Source organism: Physeter macrocephalus, chromosome 21 (assembly GCF_002837175.3).
Source record: "Physeter macrocephalus isolate SW-GA chromosome 21, ASM283717v5, whole genome shotgun sequence".
Classification (NCBI taxonomy): domain Eukaryota; kingdom Metazoa; phylum Chordata; class Mammalia; order Artiodactyla; family Physeteridae; genus Physeter; species Physeter macrocephalus.
Window position 1 is genome coordinate 31,379,100 of NC_041234.1, and position 20,508 is coordinate 31,399,607.

General features: G+C 52.1%; 1 protein-coding gene across 6 annotated transcripts; it reads right to left on the reverse strand.

Annotated features, from left to right (window-relative positions):
• Positions 1-17: 17 nt before the first annotated feature.
• On the reverse strand, positions 18-18,918 carry HDAC6 (histone deacetylase 6). 6 transcript variants are annotated; one of them, XM_007123828.4, is made up of 29 exons: positions 18,802-18,899; positions 17,632-17,754; positions 17,419-17,547; positions 17,195-17,283; positions 15,177-15,261; positions 15,048-15,088; positions 14,221-14,317; positions 13,977-14,074; positions 12,878-12,982; positions 12,685-12,753; positions 8,964-9,090; positions 8,802-8,867; positions 8,650-8,709; positions 8,482-8,571; positions 8,075-8,181; positions 7,918-7,985; positions 7,506-7,674; positions 7,282-7,410; positions 6,942-7,110; positions 6,498-6,631; positions 5,897-5,965; positions 5,595-5,787; positions 3,584-3,733; positions 1,869-2,043; positions 1,292-1,758; positions 1,104-1,208; positions 824-970; positions 598-726; positions 19-382 (listed from the first exon to the last, which is right to left on the reverse strand). In XM_007123828.4, the coding sequence occupies exons 2-29, from the start codon at positions 17,722-17,724 to the stop codon at positions 314-316; spliced, it is 3,429 nt and encodes a 1,142-aa protein (XP_007123890.1). In that variant the 5' UTR covers positions 17,725-17,754; positions 18,802-18,899; the 3' UTR covers positions 19-313. The 6 variants fall into 6 exon arrangements, with proteins under 6 accessions (XP_023972673.1, XP_023972672.1, XP_028338388.1 ...); XM_007123831.4 differs by having other exon boundaries at positions 248-382; positions 824-918; XM_024116905.3 differs by having other exon boundaries at positions 18-382; positions 17,419-17,754; positions 18,835-18,918.
• Between the last annotated feature and the right edge of the window lie 1,590 nt (positions 18,919-20,508).

Sequence of the window (20,508 nt, forward strand, 5' to 3'; positions counted from 1 at the left end):
CATATCTGCCAGTTGATCCCCCTTCCCTCCAAAGTATCATCTTTATATCAGCCCCCTCTTGGGGTCACTGAGCTGCTCCCCTTGCCTTCTGGGGCAGAGTAGATGGAGTCCCTTGAGCAGGCGGTGGGAGATCTATAATTGATCACAGTCCTCTTACAAATATATACACTTAAATCAGCACCCTGGGGGAGTTGTAAAGGGTCTTCAGGATGGGATGGAGTGAGACTACCCCTCATCAAAGGTATAGCTTGGAATGAACTAAGGCTGGTCTATCTTGGGTCTCAGAAGGTGAAGAGGAGGAGCACTCTGGGATTTAGTGTGAGTGGGGCATGTTCTCCCCAGACTTGTTCTGGTGGGCGATGTTCTTCACAGCTAGGAGAGCCTGAGGAGGAGGCAAGAGAGGGGAGGTAAGAGTGAGCACCCCTCTACGTCAGCCAGGAGGCTGCCCCCACTCCAGCCCTCAACCGCCCTGTCTCTTGGCCTATCCCACATGCAGAAGGGTCTCCATTCGCCCCTTATGCAATCACAAAAGGTGGGGGGGGGGCGGGGGGAGTATGAGTGAGTGTGCACACATTAGAGGGTCTGCCCAGGGCCCACCTCATGGTGAACGTAGGCTTGACAGTGGTAACACCAGGTAGACAGGTCGGTGTAGCTGAGTACCAGCGGGTGTCCCGAGCCTTCATGGTGTTGGAGCATATGGGCATTGATGTAACGACTGCAGTAGACCTGAGGTTGGGGAGCGAGCATTGGGTGGGGAATCAGCACCCACCTGTGGTTTGCTCCTGGGCCAACCTCCACCCTATCCCTTTCCTCGGCTGCATACCTGGTAGCAAGACAGACACACCCAGTTCTCCTGGAGTGCTCCACAGTCCTGACAAGGTTGGGTGACATCCAGGCCTGCTTCAGGTACAGGGCATACTGCCACCAAATGGGGACACCAGAGCAGTGGTGTTACAGCATAAAACATGGCCTGGGGGTGGGTGAAACTGAGTAAGGTAGGGACTCCACCTCCCCATCATACGTTCCTATAGCCCATGCTCCTACGTGGAGGCACAAACGGGCATGAGAAGGAAGCCACTGTTCTAGCCTCTCCCAGAGCTCACTTGGTCAGTGTCAGCATGGTATCCAGTGACCTGCATCAGTACTGACTCATTCATGTCCTGACCTCCAGCTGCCTCTCCTAGTAGCTCCTCCTCTTCTGGGGGTTCCTATACACACAGAGATAAGAGATGTATCCGGGAGGCCTGATTCTTGTCCCTTCTTCCCCCTACCTGGGTGTGGTGGGCCTTACCTGTGCCTTGTCTAGTTCCAAGGTCCTGAGATTTCCAGTCAGCTTACTGGGGGATATCTGGGTTGTGGCTCCTTGCATGGGTGACGCTGGAGGAGTCTGATTGTCAGCGCATGAGGCTGGAGGGCTTTGGATCAGCTCAGCTCCCCCCACAGCCTCCTCCGAGGTGGTCTGGTCCAGTGTGGCAACCCCTGTGGCTGCCTCTGAGGTGGCCTGGTTCAGCGCAGCAGCTCCTCCCATGGCTGTCTCTGATGACTGGTCCTGAGTGAACTCCATCACAGCTGTCTCTGACATAGTCTGGCCTGGAGTGGACTCTTTCACAGATGTTGCTGAGGTGGCCTTCCCCGTGCCTGCCTCCAGGATGTTCCCTTCTGGCATGGTCATCCCCTTGGCTGACCCAGGATTGGCTGGCTGGGGTGCCTCCTTGGTGATCAACTTAGAACTGGAGGGTTCCCCTTTATCTTTGACCTCTGGAACCATGGAAGGGAGATCCTTGAGTGTGGGTGCTATCCCTTTTCCCGCCTCTAATCCCTGCCCTCCCCTGAGCCCCCAATGCCCGCAGTTCCCCTCACCCACTCACTTGTGACCCGCAAGCTGCACCAGTATCTGCGATGGACTTGGATGGTCTCGGTGATCGAGGCCAGGGCCCCTGACAGTGGGGGCCTCAGCAGGGTCAGCAGGGGTGGCGGGTCCCCAAGGAGGGAGTGGGTGCAGGCGGCCATGGACTCCGAGATGGATGTCAGGTTATAACCACCCTTTGTTAAGGAAAAGAGGAGGGAAAGGTATGATGGGGGGGTCTTCAGGGAATTTGGGAGATGAGATGTCCTGCCTCCCACTCTCCCCTTGGGGTCCTGCAAGTCTGGAGGGTAGGTACTGGGGACAAGTAAGTAGAACCCACATCTGTCAGATGGACAGCACCCACTGTGTGACGTGGTCGTTGAGGGGGATAGAATTGTGACATAAAGTGCAAGATAATAATAACCACAAGAATGACAGTACTGATGGCAACATTAGTAAGCGCTGACGTTCATTAAGTGCTTGCTGTGTGCTAGACCCTATTCTAAGCACTGAATCCTCACAGCCACATGTGCTCAATCGGTGCAGGAACCTGCCTTCACAGTATGGGAACCCCTGGCCCCACCCACACAGAAGGCCCTGCCCTGCCCTGGTACAGGAACAACTGGTCTTTCTCTCTATGTGAATCTCTATCCTGACCTGGTATGGGAACCCCCTTTTCTCACACTCTATAGGAACCCAGTCTCTGCTCTTTTTCCAGATAAAGAAACTGCGGCTCAGAGTGGTTAGATGACTTGTCTGAGGTCTTAAAAGCTGGTAAGAGGCAGCACTGAGGTTGGAACCTGGGCTACCTGAGGAAAGAGTCCACCACCCTGCTCCGCCACAGGCAGGCCTGGGCACACGGTGGGACATCTTACCAGCCAATTAATCTCTCTGTGACTTACTGTCCTCATCTGTGAAGGAGTACAAATGACAGCACAGAAGGTTGCTGAGTGGGTTAAACAAATGTACGAACAACGCATAACCATAAGAAGCCACAGCTCTTGTAGAGGGCTTACTATGTGCCAGGCACCCCTCCACGATTAGCCAGCCACATCTTACAGACAAGGAAACTGAGGCACAGGGGGCGGGGGCACTGAGTACTTTACAAAAGGCAGTGAATTTCCTTTGTCTCAGGATTTTGTTGGAGGTAGTTCAAGTAGAAGTAAAAAGCAGAGACTCTGGAGCCAGGCTGCCTGGGTTCAAGGCCTGGCTCTGCCATTATTAAATGTGTGACCTCCAGCTAGTCACCACAGCTCTCTGTATCTCAGTTTCCCTGATCTTGAGAGAGGAAAATGATGAGGTCAGTAGACCTTACCTCACAAGGCTGCTTTGTTAAGTAAATGCATTAATAATGCACGTAGGGCTTCCCTGGTGGCGCAGCAGTTGCGCGTCCGCCTGCCGATGCAGGGGAACCGGGTTCGCGCCCCGGTCTGGGAGGATCCCGCGTGCCGCGGAGCGGCTGGGCCCGTGAGCCATGGCCGCTGGGCCTGCGCGTCCGGAGCCTGTCCTCCGCAACGGGAGAGGCCATGGCAGAGGGAGGCCCGCATACCACAAAAAAAAAAAAAATAATGCACGTAAAGTGCCAAGAAGAGTGTCTTGCACACAGTGAGTGCTCAATTAAAGTTGCTAATGCTGGTGTTATTACTAATGCCCAGTATGTGTCCATAACCCCAGGTGGGGACACCCAAGTCTTCCCGACCACCCTCCCACCGCAGGAAGAGGGACCGAGACAGCTACCTCTAGGATAAGGATAATGCGGCCATTGGCCAGGCCCATCAGCAGGTGGGTGAGGTGGGCATAGCCCTCAGGCGACACCTGGCAGCTGCCCAGTGGGTCCCCCCGGGCAGCATCGAAGCCAGCTGAGACCAGCACCAGTTCCGGGTTAAACTGAGGCAGGGAGAGAAGAGACACGTGAACATGAGGGTGGGGGCGTGGGGAGGCAGCAGTTCACGGAGACCCAGAGACACAGACAAGGACAAACGAAGACATGGCAATGAAAGTCAGAGAGATGGAGACATGGGACCTGGAGCCCGGGAGACACAAGACCAGAGCCCTGAAAACAGGGAGGGGAGGACATGGAGACACAAGAGAGATTCAGAGACGTGGACACATCAGACACAGATTTAGAGACTCAAGATACAGAGATATGGAGATGTGAGAAACAGACGGACGGGGTCATGAAGCAGAGTTGTGAGGTGTGGAGACTCATGTCAAGAGACAGTGACATGGGACTTCCCTGGTGGCACAGTGGTTAAGAATCCTCCTGCCAATGCAGGAGACACGGGTTCGAGCCCTGGCCCGGGAAGATCCCACATGCCGCGGAGCTACTAAGCCCGTGTGCCAGAACTACTGAGCCTGTGCTCTAGAGCCCGTGAGCCACAACTACTGAGCCTGTATGCCACAACTACTGAAGCCCATGTGCCTAGAGCCCGTGCTCCGCAACAAGAGAAGCCACCGCAATGAGAAGCCCGCACACCGCAACGAAGAGTCGCTCCCGCTCACCACAACTAGAGAAAGCCCCCGCACAACAAAGACACAACGCAGCCAAAAATAAATATAAAATAATAAATAAATTTAAAAAAAAAGAGGCGGTGACATGAGACGGAGAGATATGTCCTCACATACACACCCAAGGGTGAGACCAAGAGGCACACACTCCCCTCCCTGGGTCAAACATGGGACACATGGGCACAACACAGGGTTTTATACACATGGTGCCAAAGAGAGGTGCACACGTTTCCATCACAGAAGATGACAACCCAAGTGCCACACACAGAAGATGGTCACATACAGTCACATACACCCACACACAATCAGACAGTCTCACACAGACCAGACTATACATGGTACTTGTCACGCACGCACACAGTTTCTCAGAGGGAACAGTAATCCACAGCTACCCCTGCACAAACACAATCATACACATGCCACCACCACAGTCACAATAGTCACACGTGCTGTTGCACCCACAGGAGGTGGTCACTTGCACATGGTCACACATACACTATTTCATAGAGTTACACACACACAGAGATAGTCACAGCCAACTGTGCACAGACACATACACATCTGAACACGCATGTCTGCACAGAGGTCACAGAGATGGTGCTCACGTTCATCCACCCTCAGAGTTAGTCATGTATACATGATTTGCCACACATACACACAGTTTACACATGGAGGAGGCAGTTACCTACAGCCACTCACACAGAGTCAGGGAAATGTATATAGGCCATAGAGAGAGATGATTGTCACACACAGCCTTCCACATGCAGAAAGTCACACACTGGCTGTCACAGAGAGAGCAATGTGCAGTGACGTACAATATCACACCCATCATACAGAGCGGCAATAGTGACAAATAGCTCCCTGCGCAGAGTTTCACACATGCTTGAACCCCTCCCCACCTGGCACGTGCAGTTCCACAGAGATGGCAGTCACATGGGGCCACCATCACACACAGATAGGCACTAGTGATGGTGTACACACAGGACAGGTACACAGCCAGGCACATCCCCAGGCAAGACCACCCCCACACACTCCCAAGTCCTCACAGTTACACACAGAAGGCAGTCACATACAGCCACTGCACAAACATACCCAAAGGCCATCAGAGTCACATCCCCTCCCCCAAAGCCATTACAGCAGCCACCCGCAGGTCCTCTCACAGGATCAGTCACTGAGACGTCAGACACATGCACGCCTGCTGCCACCCACACAGTCTTGTCACATGCATCCTAAATCGTACCTCATAGGCAATGGGAAGCACCAGACGATGCCAGGCAACCAGGTAGTCGGCGTCACCCAAGCGGGGCCCATTCCAGGCCACGTTGACGGTGAAGCCCGTGCCTGCAGCCTGACCTATCTGGCTGCTGGCACCCTCGTCCCCCATAGGAAAGAAGGTGCCATGATCATAGCGGTGCAGAGAAATGTACAGCACGCTGCAGGAACATGGTGGGAAGGAGGGATGTGCCTGGTCAGCGAGGCACCCATGAGACATGGCCCGCCCACCTCCCTGACCACACCCCACCCCCTGCCCCAGCCCCTCACCTGGGGTCCTCCTCAAATATGTGCTGAGTTCCATTACCATGATGGACGTCCCAGTCCACGATCAGGATCCTGAGGAGGGAGGGGACAGCTTCTCAGTTACCCCGGGACACTTGCCCCCTGGGGGAGGACAGGGACTAGACCCCTGGAGTCTGTATGCAGGGGCATTTATTGCGGATGGGAGGACCCTGGGTCCCTGGGGAAAGCACTGGGTGGCAGGCTTGTAGGTCCTATCAGAGTCCTAAGGGCTTCACTGTGGGCCCGAACAAGTGCTCAGGGCCAGATCCCGGGCCTTGTGTGGGTAAGTGCCAGGGGCTAGATCCTGGGACTTTTGAAGGAAGCACCAGAGGCCGGACCCTGGGTTCTGTTGGGATAGTCATCAGGGGCCAGAAATTCTGGGGAAGGGGACCCTGGATTCTGTTTATAAGCACCTGGGTGCCGCAATCTGGGGATCCTATCTGGGTAAGCACTGAGAGGCTAGATCCTTGGTCCCTTTCTGGAAGTGCTGGGCAATTGGACCCTTGGGTGGTTCGGGGTAACTTTGGGGGCTGCACTACGGGGCCTATTGCGTAAGCACCAGGCGGTGGGGGCAGGGAGCCCTCACCGCAGCGCACGCCCACTGACGGCCTGGGCATGGCGAGCAGCCACAGCCACAGAGTTGAAAAAGCAGAAACCGCAAGCGGCATCCCGCTCTGCATGGTGGCCAGGGGGACGCACCACAGCAATGCCATTCAAAACCTGGGGGAGGGGCAGGGAACAAAGATTAGACCACCCACCCTCCCCGCTTTCCCTTCCCTTTCCTCTCCTCTTCCATCTCTCCTGTCCCTCTACTACTCCACCAGCTGCTAGGGGCCCCCAAGCCTGTAGCCCCCATCCCGCTGGGTGCACTTCCCCAGGAGCCAGGCCTCTGGTGAGCTGGGATCTCCTCCCATTGCATGCCCCCTTTCCTCAGGCCTGGCCCACCTCTCAGAGCCGCCTCTTTCCCCACCCTCCACACCCAGGACTTCCTCTCCTGGAGCCCAAGGTCCCCTCCCCAAAGTGCAGGCACCTCTCCCGCCAGCACAGCCTCCACCAGGCGGCAGGCGGCGCCAGCAGCCAGCTGCGCACAGGTGAAGGTGCTGGGGCAGATGTATATGGAGTCATAGTTGGCGCCCTCGCGGTGCAGCTCCCGGGTCTTCATCTTCTCCGTGGCCCGCAGACGATCCACGTGCTCAGCACTGGAGGCACAGAGGGGGCACTCAAGGGGACAGCCAGGTAACTCTGTCCCCTCCACGTCCTCTCCTGTGTCTCACAGCAGCTCCACGTAACAGAGGCAAGCCCAGGCTCCAGCCCCCAGGGTGGCTTGCGTGCTCTGAGGCCCCATCCCAACCCGGCCACAGGGGTCTGACCTGTGGCAGGCGAGCAGCTCAGCGTCCGTGGCTGGACGTGCGGGCAGGGCGAGACAGCGCCCGGCAAGACCCAGCTCCTCCAGGTGGTGCATGATACGCTTGATTCGCTGAGGCATCTCGGGGTGGTGGCTAGGAGTGGGGGAATCGGAGGCAGGGCTTAGTGCGTTTGAAGTGGGGGGGGTCCCTCCCCTCCTCCCACTTAGCCCGGCTCTCTGACTGCATACTTGTCCCACAAGTTGTAGTGATCCATCATCTGTTGGTCATAGACCAGCCCTGTGCGAGCCTGCAGCACCGGCCACGTCAGGATTGGGAGCTCAGGGGGCTGCCACGGTCCCTCCTCCTCCTTCTCCTCCACATTGTCCCCCTCCACAGTGTCCTCCTCCAGGGTCTCAGCTGCATGGGGAGGCCACATTCACCCTACTCCTACTCCCCCACCCTGGATCCCCTTAATACTCTGGAACTCAGTTTACCCAAACCTAAAAAGGGGTGGGAGGCCTGAAACCAGGGCCCACTGAGAGAGGGCCTGACCCTCCCCCACCAAAGCGGTGAGGAAAGTCAGAGTGGGGTCTGGAAGAGTCTCCTCCCACAGCTCATTCCCTGCCCAACCCCCCACCCAGCGCACTCCCTGCCAACTACCTGATCTCACAAAGACCTCCCAGAAGGGCTCAAGGGCTTCCAGAGCACAGGAGATCGACGCCTGGGCACTGGAGGGCAAGGGAGAGGAAAATGTGACCAACTGGCCCCTGAGTGGGCAATGAGGGGCCTACTTCTCCCCTCCTCCACCTGGGCTCACCTCGGGCAAGGGGCTCCAGGGAACTCCAGCACGGGGCAAGGGTCTCCCAGAAGGGTGTGGAGTGAGGCGCTGACGCCCTCAGCCAGGGAGCGGAGGTTGTAGCCACCCTGGGAGAAGGAGTTCACATGAGGGAAGGCAGGAAAGAACCCGATGTTACCAGAGAAGAGTAGGGTGCTGTCAAGCAATAGGGCATTTGAAGGCTGACTTCATTTCACGTGCTGGACAGTATTATGGGGTGATTACTACTATTAAAATGCCCATTTTACATAAGGAAAGCAGAGGCACAGGGAAGCTGAGTGACTTAGGAGAGGTTGTCCAGCTAGTAAGTGGAATTGCTGGGACAGGACTGAAAGTTGTTCTTACGTCTTCCAGGATCCACAGGCTGAGAGACGAAGTGAGTCACTCACCTCCAGTGAGAGGATCAGCTTGCCTCCTGCCAGACCCATGAGCAGGTGGGTTAGCTGGGCGAACCCTGCCGGAGTGGCAGCCATCTCGCCCTGGAGGGACGTGGAGGGTCAGCCCTGCTCCGTGCAGCCTCTTTCTGCCCTCCTGCCATCCCAGTGCACCTGCCTTACCTTGGGGTCCCCTTGGAGGGCATCAAATCCAGCAGCTACCAGGACCAGCTGGGGCTGGAACTGAAGAGGGAAGGAACTACATGAGGCCACCTGCCCTCACGGCCCTTCCCTCAACATCGCCTCTGCCCCAACACACCCCAGACCCCCAGGACCTCAAGGGAAACTGGCAGCAGGACGTGCAGGAAAGCGGCGATGTAGTCGGCATCTCGCATCCCCACCTGCAGACAGGGAGGCATGATGGGGACGTCCTGCCATCTGCCCTGAAGGGCAGGGGTGGGCAACATTGTGGGGGCAAAGGGTGGGTAGATACTGACCTGGTTCCAAGGCACATTGATGGTGTATCCCTGGCCTTGGCCAAAACCTGTGGTGGACCAGTTGGAGGCTGTAAGGTGGGGCCAGAACCGACCCTGCTCATAGCGGTGGATGGAGAAATAGAGGACGCTAGAAGCAGAGAAAAAAAAGAGGTGGGGGTTGAGGAGTCGGTCCCCCTAGAAACCCCCAACCCACAGCTACCACAGTTGACTCAACCATTCATTCATTCTCTCATTAATTTCCCCATGAATTCTTTGATTCATACATTCATTCATTCTTCCATTCAGTTGCCAGCTTATTCATCCTTTCATCCATTAATTCTTCCATTTATTTATCCATTACCTCACTCACTCATTCATTTGCTCTCTTACTGAAATTGCTCCATCAGCAAACACTGCTGCCCCTCTCAGTGCCCACCCAGTTCTAGCTCTGAGACCCTGAGAGTTATCAAGTCTATCCCACCCCCTAGGGCTCCTGACCCCGTGGGGGACTCTAGATCATGCCTGCCCACCCACCAGCCCCTGTGACCAAGATAGTAACAGCAGGACAAACCCTGTGACACTGGAGGCCCACAGAGGCATGAGGCTCTTAGTTGGCGGGAGCCAGCTAAGGCTGAAAAGAACGCCAGGCGAGGCTAGGGAGCTTAGTATTTTCCCTGAAGGAAGTGGGGAGACTCAGGGCCTAGGGGTTAGGAGGGGTGGGACTTGGTTCTTTATGTGGAGCTGGAGTGGGGATGCTGGCTGGGGCTCCATGAGGCCAGTGAGGGGGCAATTCCTTGTCTCCAATACCTTACAGGCTACCTCTACTATTTCTTCTATTTTCTAGGTGAGAAACTGAGCACTCAGAGCAGTGAGGGGGGCTGACACCGAACAGATACTGAAAAGACACAATGGTATATGTTCTGATAGTAAGCCAAGTAGGAGGGCTTGATTCTGACTGAGGCGATCAAAATGAAGATCTCTCATCCATCCTTCCATCCATCTGTTCATCCACCCCTTGCCTTGTTCCAGAAAGGACTTAAGGCAGCATTTTTTTTTCCTTTTTTAGGGAAATGCAAGAAATAGTGGTAAGCAATAAATCTAGACAAACTTAACAGTCACATTTTAATAAATGTTGATAATATAGTTGTGAAATTAAATGCAATTGGTATACAAGGATTTTTGGAATTGGGGGATAAAGACCATGTGAAAGCTCTGGTCTTGAGTAGATGGGGGATGACTGTTTTACTTTTGACTCTAACAGATAAACATACAGTAGAACATAAATATTATCATCGGGAAAGACAGGAAGAAAAGATTTGAAGAAAGTCCACCCCACAAGAGAGCCACCGAAGTCAACAAACAGAAGAACTAACACCCAAGGAAATTAAGTTTATAAAGTAAATAGAAGGAGATTTTAAAATAAGTTCAACTGACTTCCAGTAAAAGAATGGTGGACTGATAGCACAGGTTTACCTCCTCATTCTCCTACAATCCTAGTCAAAAGATAGTAAAGGAATTTTAAACACGTATCAACCCAGGAAGACAGAGAGTGGGAGAAAGGATGTCAGACAATTAGAGACTTCAACAAATCTCTGGAAAGTAGTCTGAGGCTCCAGGGGCCCCAGCAGGCCCTCTCCCATGCTGAACAGGTTGGGAAGTCACCCAAGACAATCTGAGGTTTCCCTTCTGGAGAAGTCAAGCACAGATGCAGGTCAATGCTCACAAAATCAATTCTGAATAGCCAATTCACTGAATAACCAACTCACTAAATTTACTTGTTCCTTTTAACTACTAAGTTTTAGTTTACTAAATGAATTCTTGTTAATTTTCTTAGGCATAATAACAAGAATTCCTTAATATCATTAATCATTCTTTTTTGTTTTAAAAGTGCATTGGAGGCAATAGCTGTGTTATTTTGTGGATATATGACTATATGCATAGATATGAAGAATTGTGAATATATTCAATGCATTCTTCTTTATGAATAAGAATGTATAAATGAAAAAAAAATCTATCCATGACCGTCAATCTCCCAGCTCCCCATCTCTCAATCTCTTAACTCCATCAGGAGGGTACTGGCTGGAGACAAATTGGATAGCCCTTAAAATACTATTATGAAGACATGGAAAACAACTAAACTAAAGCTTAGTAGAGCATAAACAGAGAGGAAGAAAGTGCTCTTGCAGCTTAAAAGAAGGAATGGAAGGTAAAGTTGAGGAAATCTCCCAGGACACTGAGCAAAAGGAAAAAAGAGACAGAAGACATGAGATAAAAAATAAGAGACATAGAGGATCAACCCAGGAAGTCTAACATCTGACTAACAGAGAGACCAGAGAGGATACAGTAGAAGAAATCATCAACAATCTAATAGAAGAAAACTTCTGAGGATTTAAGAAAGGCATGAGTCTTCAGATGTAAAATATCTACCACTGGTAAGCAGAATGAGGGGCAGGGTGAAAATTCAGACCGCCAGGGATAATGAGAAGAACCTAAAACCTTCCAGAGAGGAAAATATATTGGAAAGGAATGAAAATCAGACTGACATCTAGATATCTGTCAGCAACACTGAATGGTGGAAAATAATAAAGCAATGTCTGGAGAACAACCAACCTAGATTAGATAATGGGCCACAGGAGCTCAGGAACCATGGGAAAAAGTGGAATTTATGCAGTCAATTCAATAAAAGGCTGGATAAAACAACTATTTAGTAGTGTCCCCTACTGACAAGGACGGGCTCAATCACTTTCTGCAGGAAGGGTAAGGTGGTTCTCTTTCTGGAGGGAAGTCTGGCACTAGATTCTAGACTTTCAAGCACAGTGACCCTCTGACGAATTGGAAATTCATCCTACAGATATACTCAGAGGAGTATAAAATTATATATTTACCAGACTATTCACTGTAGAATTATCTGTATAGCAAAGACTGGGAAGACCTATAAACGTCCTGGGGTTAAATGACCAAAGGTATAGCCATACAATGGAACACTGTACAGATCTTACAAAGAACGAGATGCTTTTCAGAGGCACTAACATGGAGGCACACACCATGCTGTTAAATGCAAAACGCAAGTTGTTGAAGAAAATGTAGTGGTAGTATGTTAATAATAATAATGATAATGATGAATATTCGTACATCTACAGGAAAAATTCTGTAACTATCAACAGTTACTTTTGAGGTGAAAGGAATTATAGGAGACTCACTGCTTTAGACATTTCGATATTTAATTTTTTGTTTGTTTTTTGGCCATGCCATGTGGCTTACGGGATCGCAGTTCCCCGACCAGGGATTGAACCCTGGCAGAGGCAGTTAAAGCCTGGAATCCTAACCACTAGGATACCAGGGAACTAACTCCCTTTAATTTTTTAAAGAAATAAAATTTGCAGTATTGTCATAATCGGAAAACATAAAGTAATAATTTGAGGTTCACTCCAGCTGCAGGATAAATTGGTGAATGAGATCTCCAAACATTTGTGGGCTCAAATCTCGTCTCTTCAACTTCTTCTATGACCTCTTAACCTGTAAGCCTCAGTTCCCTGATCTGTAAAATGGGGAACCCAACAATCCCTGCCTCAGAGTGAAATTAAGAGACAGCAGACACGCAGAGGGCAGTACCGAGCCTGTTGCCAGGGCAGGCCCAACAAATGTGAATGCTTCCCCTTCCCTCCTGGGCCCCTTCTGGCTGCGCCTGTAAAGGTGGCGGGTGGCTGGGAGTCTAGCATCTAGGGTGGTACTCCGGGCATACCTGGGGTCTTGGTCAAAGGTGAACTGTGTTCCTTGACCATGGTGCACATCCCAATCCACGATAAGGACCCTGTGAGTGGGAGAGAGGGGGGCACTATGTAAGAAGATCAAGGAGCATCTGGGGGAAGTGCCTAGACCAAGATACCCAACCCTGCACCACCCTCATTACACTCGCCCTGCTGCCTGCTGCTGACCTCTGAATGTCATGCTTCTGTTGAGCATAGCGGGCAGCCACAGCCACGTGGTTGAACATGCAATAACCGTCCATAAGACTGTGCTGGGCGTGGTGTCCAGGAGGCCTGGGAAAGGCAGGGAAGGCCACTGATTGATGGTGGTGAGGGGTCCTCCTCTTCAGAGATGGACTCTTCCCTGCTCTCTAATCCTGGACCACCAACTCCCCCAGTGCCGATGCCTGCACATCTGCCAGGAACTGAGTAACTGGGTCCCTCAGACCCTCACCCCCAGTGTACTCTTCTCTCTCTGAAGGGAAGTTGATAATGCTCATTAAAATTATCAATGCATACACCCTCATACCAAGTCCTTCTGCTCCTGGGGACTTAGTCCACAACCTATATAACAAAAAGGGTGAAATAACATGTTTATAAATGGATGATATTTGGTGCAGCATTTTTTGGAAACAGCAAATGATTGGAGAGAACCAAAATGCCCAGTGGTGGCAGGCAGGTTAACTTACTGTGCATTTGTATAATGGCGTTCTACATGGGTCTAGGCTATACACTGTTAAGAGAAAAGGTTTCCAAGATATATAAGTGAAAAATGCATGATACAGGGAGTGTGTAGAGTGCTACCATAATTTGTGGCTAAAAAAGGGGAGGTAGGAGAAAAGCTACATCTTCTGCATTTCATCACTTCTGGGATGCCAATGATGAGAAGATGTACTGTGATTTTACATGCCAATAACAAAGCAGAAGATGCTGCCAAAGGAATTCTGAGACACCATTGTTTACAAGATGCATCCGGATTTCAAGATGTTTCAAATATGAAAAAAATATACATCTTAGAATCAACAAAATATGGTATTTATTCCATGAATGGCACAGACCATTTCTGTGAGGACACAAGAGTCGTTGGTAACAGCGACTGCCTCCAGGAGAGGAAGCAGGTGTCTGGAGACAGGGTTGGGGAGGACTTTTACTTGTACCTGACCCCCAACCTTTTTTAACATTTGATTATTGAACCATGTGAATATATATACTTCCCATACCATTACCTTTTACATTTGAGAAAGGAATTTTTTGTAAAGTAAAAAAGCCTTATGCTAGTGGGTCCTACCTGATTATCGCCATGCCATTCCGGATCTCAGCCCCCAGGACTGCATCCACCAGCCTGAGGACAGAGCCTGAGGCCAGGCAGGCGCAGGTGTATGAGTTCTGGAGAGACAGTGGGGAGCCAGAGAGGGAGTGAGGGAGACAGCAGCCCTGTCCACGCAGCTGCCCCCCTCCAAGGTGGGGTGGATGTGGGGATGGGGGACCCCGGGATTGCCACCACCCTCTGCCCTCACAGTTCTCATCCATACCGGATGCAGATAAACTGAGTCATAGGTATCTGCTAGGACACGGAGTTCCCCCTCATTCATGTACTGGGTCGTCTCCATCAGATCAATGTATTCTAGACTGGGTACACAGATGGGGGATGGGATTCAGGGGCCCGCCTCCCTCCCTGGCCCTGAACCAGGGCCCTATCCCCTTCCCAGCTGAGTCCTCCATGCCCCAAACCCCTGGACAAGTCAGGCCTCCTCAATTGTTAATCCGGGGAATAGCTGGGATGTAGGATACCTTCCCTGCTTCTTCCCCAGCCTGCCTCATTTCCAGTAACAACCTTTGCCCTCTGCTCTGGCCACATCAAATCCTACCTGCAGGTCTTTGGCCAGACAGTTCCAGCTGTCTGCATCTCCCTTTCCTCAGCCTTCCGCTTCATGGGACTCATTCTTTTTCTCCTCTTAAAGCTCAGCTCAGATACCCCCTCTGCCACACTAACTTTCCTTGAGCCATACAACATCAGGCCTCTTACTCTGGGTTCCTTCAGCCCCCTGGGGGAGCCCCCTGATCACTCTGTCCACATATCCATCATCTGTTTACACATCAGATTATAATAACAAAAAGAGCTCATCAGGGACTGATGATATATCAGGCACCATTCTAAGCACCCGACACATATCAAGCCCTCCTGAGGAGCTCATGTTTACTAGCCCCCAAATTACAGGCGATGACACTGAGATTCAGAGAGCTCAGTGACTTGCCCAAGACCACAGAGCCCATGACATTCCTTCCCAAAGCATCTGGCCTGCCCTGGTTGGCCCAGGGCAGCCTCCTCCCCAACCCCACAAGGATCCCAAGCCTTCACCTGTGAACCAACATCAGCTCCTCCTTTTCGGCAAATCGGGCCTGGGGAGACACGAGGAATAAAGGGCTAAGGCTCTGGCTGTCCCACCAGCTGCTGCCCTCTGCCCAGGATGTCGGCTGGGGGACTCACCTGAAAGGACACACAGCGATCCAGGAGGCCCTCCTGGATCAGCTGCTCCTTGATGGCATGGAGCCGCTCAGGGCCTTCAGGGAAGCTGGGTTGACAGAGATACAAATACAGATATAGATATAGATATATATGACACTGGTGAGCACCACATCTGCTTCTGCACATCTTCCCCATCTGCCCTTCCACAGCTGCTGACGCATGAAACTTTAGAGTCATCCCTGGCACCTGTTGGTCTCCGTTCTCATGATATATGCAGAGCCTGGCCCTCTCCTATCACCCCCACTGCTGCTACCATAACCTCTCGCCTGGGCTGTTGCACTCAGCTGACCTCCCAGCTTCTGCCCTTGCTCCCCCAACAGTCCTTTCTCTGCACAGCAGCCCAGGCACTGGTTAAAACTCAAGTCAGGTCACGTCCCTCCTCTACTCAAAAACTTCTCCTGGCTCCCAGCTCACTCAGGGTAAAAGCCAAAGTCCTCCCCATGCCCTAGAAGGCCCTTGACGACCTGCCCCATCCCCTCTTTGACCCCTATCATGTACTGCTCTCCCCTCACTCACTCTGCTTCTATACTGGGCTCCTCCCTGTTCCTCAATCAAACCAAGTACATTTCCGCTAGCTCTTCTTCCTGCCCAGGACAGTCTTCTCCCAGATGCCTCCATAGCTCACTCCCTCACCTCCTTCAGATCCCTGCTCAGATAGTAAGGCCTTCCTTGATCATCGTATTTAAAACTGAAGAGTCCCCTCCACTGCACTTTCTGCTATTCTCCCTCCCGCTTCAGTGTTTCTCCACAGCATTTCTTTTTCTAACACACTTTATCACTCGCTTTTTGCTTGTTTACTATCTGTCTTCCTCCTCTAAAATGTAATCTCCACAAAGGCAGGAGTTTTGTTTGTTTTGTGTACTGCCTGTCCCTAGCGCCTCAGGAGACGGTAGATATGTATTCAATAATGAAGTCTTTTGCCATCCTGAGTCTTCCACTGGGATAGGGGAGATAGATACTAAGCTAGTAAACACATAAGTATAATAATGGACAAACAATGGCATGGGCTAGGAATATCTTGATGCTCAGGTGTGGGGGAAGGGGAGTGACTAGGCAAAGCCCTCTCCGAGGGTCTCCTTGAGATGTGAATGTTAACTAGGAGACGAGAAGGTGGAAATGAATCTCTGGAAAAGGGATTGGCCAGGGTAAAGGCCTGAGATGAGAGAGTGCCTGCCATGTTGGAAGAACAGCAAGGGGATCAGTGTGTGTGAAGTGAAGTGAAGCAAATGAGGGGGAGGATTGGCTGACAAGGTCACCATGGTGATATGGAGCCAGATCACGTGGAACCTTAGAGGCCAGGATGAAGAATTTGAACTTTACCTTCAGGGCAACACCCTGCCCTTGAAGGACCTTAAGAGAGAGAATATCACCTCGTACATATTTTTTTAGGCTGTTGTGTGAAGAACAGGCAGCAGGGGTGAGGGTGGAAACAGGGAGGCCTCTGCAAGTCTAGGTGAGTGATGATGGTGGTGGCAGTGGAGGCAGTGAGGAGAGGTCAGATACTGAATACATTTCGAACATAGAGTGAAAAGAATTTGCTGATGGGTTGTAATGTGTGACTGAAAGGGAAGTGTAATTCTTCCAATTCAGCACAAACATCCCTTCTTCAAGGAATCCTTCTGGGAACCCTGGATGCTAGTCTAGGGTCCTCTATTAAACACTCTTGAAAGCTCTGGTCTTAGGTCCTCCTTCATTAAACACCTCACACTGCTGATGGCGGTTTAGTGACCTGCTCTCCTACTCACCTGTCAGCTCCCTGTCTGTCTTGTCTGACACATTTGTATCACCATCTCCGGCACACAGAAGGCACTCAATGTTTGTTGGCTAAATGAAAACAACCCATTCAAGCCTGAGCCCCATCTCCCTAAATCATCTGCTTCCAGTCTCTAGGCTAGAGTAAGACAGGATTCGTTCTTCTAATGGGCTCTAAGTGTATGTCTTTGTATGGCTTGGATATGGCCTGGAGGAGCCAGCCTCACCTGTCATCCCAGAGGCAGTGGAATTCATTTAGCTGCTCATCGAACACCAAGCCAGTGCCAGACAGTGACCTGGCCTCCCGGTTCAGATCCTGCAAAGAAAAAAAATGGGAGAGACTGATGCATTGAGGGCCTGAGTCAGAGGGAGCATCCCACACTGTCCAGGATGCAGAAGCTCAGGGTTTTGATTGTCACAGGAGGTTAAAGTGCGGCCAGGCCCCTCTCACCAGCCCTTGCAGCCCCACGACTAGGTCTTGCTCAGCTGCTTGACTAAGCTTCTTCATTCTGCCTTTCTTCTTTACCTCCGCTAGATTGGGGCTGGAGCGGAGTACGGCAACCTTTTTAACACCTCGCTTCTGCCAAACAGAGAGAAGGGTCAGAGTCCAACGCACGGCCCGCTGCTCCCCCTCCCCCTCATCAGGGCAGGTCTGGGGCCTCACCGAGGTGACGCTGGAGTCATGCGGGGGGGAATGAGGATTGTGCCTACTCCTTCGCTGTCTGGTTGTGGTGGAATCCTGGCCGGTGGAGGTCATGGCTGGGGAGACTTCACCCCTGACGCGTTTCTGGGGGGTGGGGTGGAGGTGACTCTGAAGGGGCCCAACGCCCTGAAAACCCTACATCCCAGCCCTTCCCAGGCCCCGCCCCCTACGCTAGTCTCTATCCCTTTTGCTATCTATTCTCCACCACCTTCTAAACTCTGCCTCTCAAGGCTCTCTCCCTCCAGCAGGGTGTCCATTCTACCTGGTCCCGCCCATTCCACTAGGCTCCACCCCTTTAACACTATTCTTTCTCCTTTCAAAGTCTTGCCCTTTCACAGAGCAATTAGCCCCCTGGCTCAGTGCGTTTTAGAGCCTGCCCTTTCCAGCTAATCACCGCCCCTTCCGCTCTATCAAGCCCCATTCCCAGACCCTTTCATTCCTCAAAGCCTCGCCCAGACCCCACCCCTTCGCAAACCTGCCCATTCCAGCCAATCTCCCGGGATAATCACCCACTCTTTCACTCAGCCAGACCCAGCCAGGGCCCCGACTCCACCCTTAACGATCCACTTAACTCCACCCCTTATCGGGCCTGACCTGCACCTTCCACTTGGCTAGATCCCGCCCCTAACGTTTCAACAAGCCCAGCTCCTCAGGAGACTGCCCATTTCCTTCCACAGAAAGACCGCCCCACCCCCTACCCAGGCCCAATCCCTAACGCTTCACCAAGCCCCTTCAGCCAGTTCCGAGCCACCTCCCGCTAGCCCCTCCCCCTTCCCGCCCCCGCTGTCGACGCGGGCGCAGCCCATTTCTCAAACTCCGCCTTTGGCTTACGCCTCAAAATTCCCTGAGCCCCCTCTTTTCCGTTGCGCCGGGGCTCTCTACAGCCCGCCCCAATCCCTCCCACACTGGGGATCTTGCCGCAAGGCCGCGCCCCTCGTGCGGGCCACACCTCCCGCGAACTCACAAACTGCGGGTCTGCGTGAGAGCTGGCGACGCAGGCCGTGCTGCGCTGTATGAAGCGCGCGCCAGCGGCTGGACGATGCGCTCGCGGTCAAACTCGCCCCTCCCCCAACCACCGCCGCTGTCGTCCTGGCGGCCATGGCCGCCGCCCCTCCGTCCCTGTCCAGTTACCTTAGGAGCCCCCCGGACCGGCGCCAACTGTACCGTGCGATTAACTCGAGAGTGCAAGCAAGCAAGCGGGGCCTTCAGGAAGGGGCGTCTTCTCTCCTCCCAGTGGCTTCCCGCGCGACGCGCCGTGATGACGTAGTGAGGGCGGGCTGGTGGGCCTGGAGCACGGTGGGAACTGGACAAGGCTGCTGGCGGTCAAAATGGGAGTGGTGATGTTAATAAATGTGAGGATTTTCTGAGTTCACATTCACTAAGGTGGTACACAGGAAGCACTCACCAGATGTTAGCTATTAATATTCTGCCGCGAAAATGAATGGTGGAGCGGAAGGAGTCTTAGAGGCAAATAACTGTGATGATAGCAAGTAATATGTGACAGGCATAGTCGCAGTCCACAATTCTATGAGGTAGTTCCTTAAGGCTGCTTTGAAGATAAGGAAACTGAGGTTATGCGACTTAGCCACGTGACCTTGAGCAAGTTACTGAGCATCTCTGGGCTTCAATTTCTCATATGGAAAATTGTGGTAATTATAGTGCCGCAGCCAGAATGGACCTCAGGAGGGAAGTTTTTCTTTGGGCGGCGGCTCTCCCTGTCGGCCCCCTCCACTGGGTCACCTCTGCTCCCAAGCTGTAATAGAAAGTGTGTGCCTAGGGGGTAGGGGGAGTTGCCACTGTGCACCACCCCCCAACTCCCCCCCCACACCGTGTCTAAATGCCTAAATGTCAGACCCGTAAGAGGCCGGTTTGTCCTCCTAATCTCCCTCTCTCATTCTTCACCATTTCCTACCGGGCTGTAGGCTGGGGCGGGAGAGATAAGCGGTCTGGGGTTCAGCATCGCTGACTAACTAACAGATTGACAGCCCCGCCGCCCAGTAGCTGGGCCCTCTTACCCTCTTGCAAACCCCAGTTCCAGCCTTCTTTTCCCTTCCACTCTTTCTACCTGAACGTGTCTTTTTGTCACAGTGGAAGAGGATCACAGCCCTAAGACTTTTAAACCTCCAGATATACCAAAGAAAACATATATACAATGATACACACTGAGGAACATTCTGAGGTTGTGATGCCTGCAACGTAAAAGAGTAGGAAGTCTTGTAAAGGCCAAGGCCTATTTTTTCTGTATAGAAAGAAGAGAGGTTCCTGTAGAGCCGAGGTTGGAAAACTTTTTCTATAAAGGGCCAGATAGTAAATATTTTAGGCTTTGCAAGCCACGTACTGCTGCTGTGACATTTTCTTTCTCCCTCCCCTCCCCTCCCCTCCTCCCTCCCTTTCTTTGTTTTCCTTTCTTTCTTTTCCTTCTTCTCTCCCTCCACTTCCCTCCCCTCCCTTTCCTTCCCATTTGTCTACTTTATTTTCTTTCTTTCCCTTAAAAAATGTAAAAACAGGCTGCAGTCTAGCTTTGGCCTGAAGGCCATAGTTTGCTGATCCCTGCTGTAGGGTGTCAGGCTTTGGTTTCCTTTATCTGGCTGGGATTCTTTTACAGGTTGAGTGCAGAGGTTACATGTTTCCTGAGGAGAGGTATTCCTTTTGTGTGAGGTGTGAGGACAGGGGTTCATGGACAGGGTCAGGTCATTTCTGGTGTTCTTGTACTGGGTCAAGCAAATGTTCCTGGACAGAGTGAGGGTAGGGATTCCTATAGTTTCTACAGTGTTGTTCGTCTACTGAACTAAGCAGGGGTTTCTATACAGGGCAGACCAGTTGTTTCTCGGGAGCTCC

Coding starts and splice junctions, on each gene's coding strand:
- HDAC6 (XM_024116905.3), bottom strand. CDS start 17,724: ATGACCTCCACCGGCCAGGATTCCACCACAACCAGACAGCGAAGGAGT. Junction 14,318..15,047: donor GAGCTGATGTTGGTTCACAG/GTGAAGGCTTGG, acceptor CTGTGTACCCAG/TCTAGAATACATTGATCTGA. Junction 12,754..12,877: donor CAGAAGCATGACATTCAGAG/GTCAGCAGCAGG, acceptor TCCCACTCACAG/GGTCCTTATCGTGGATTGGG.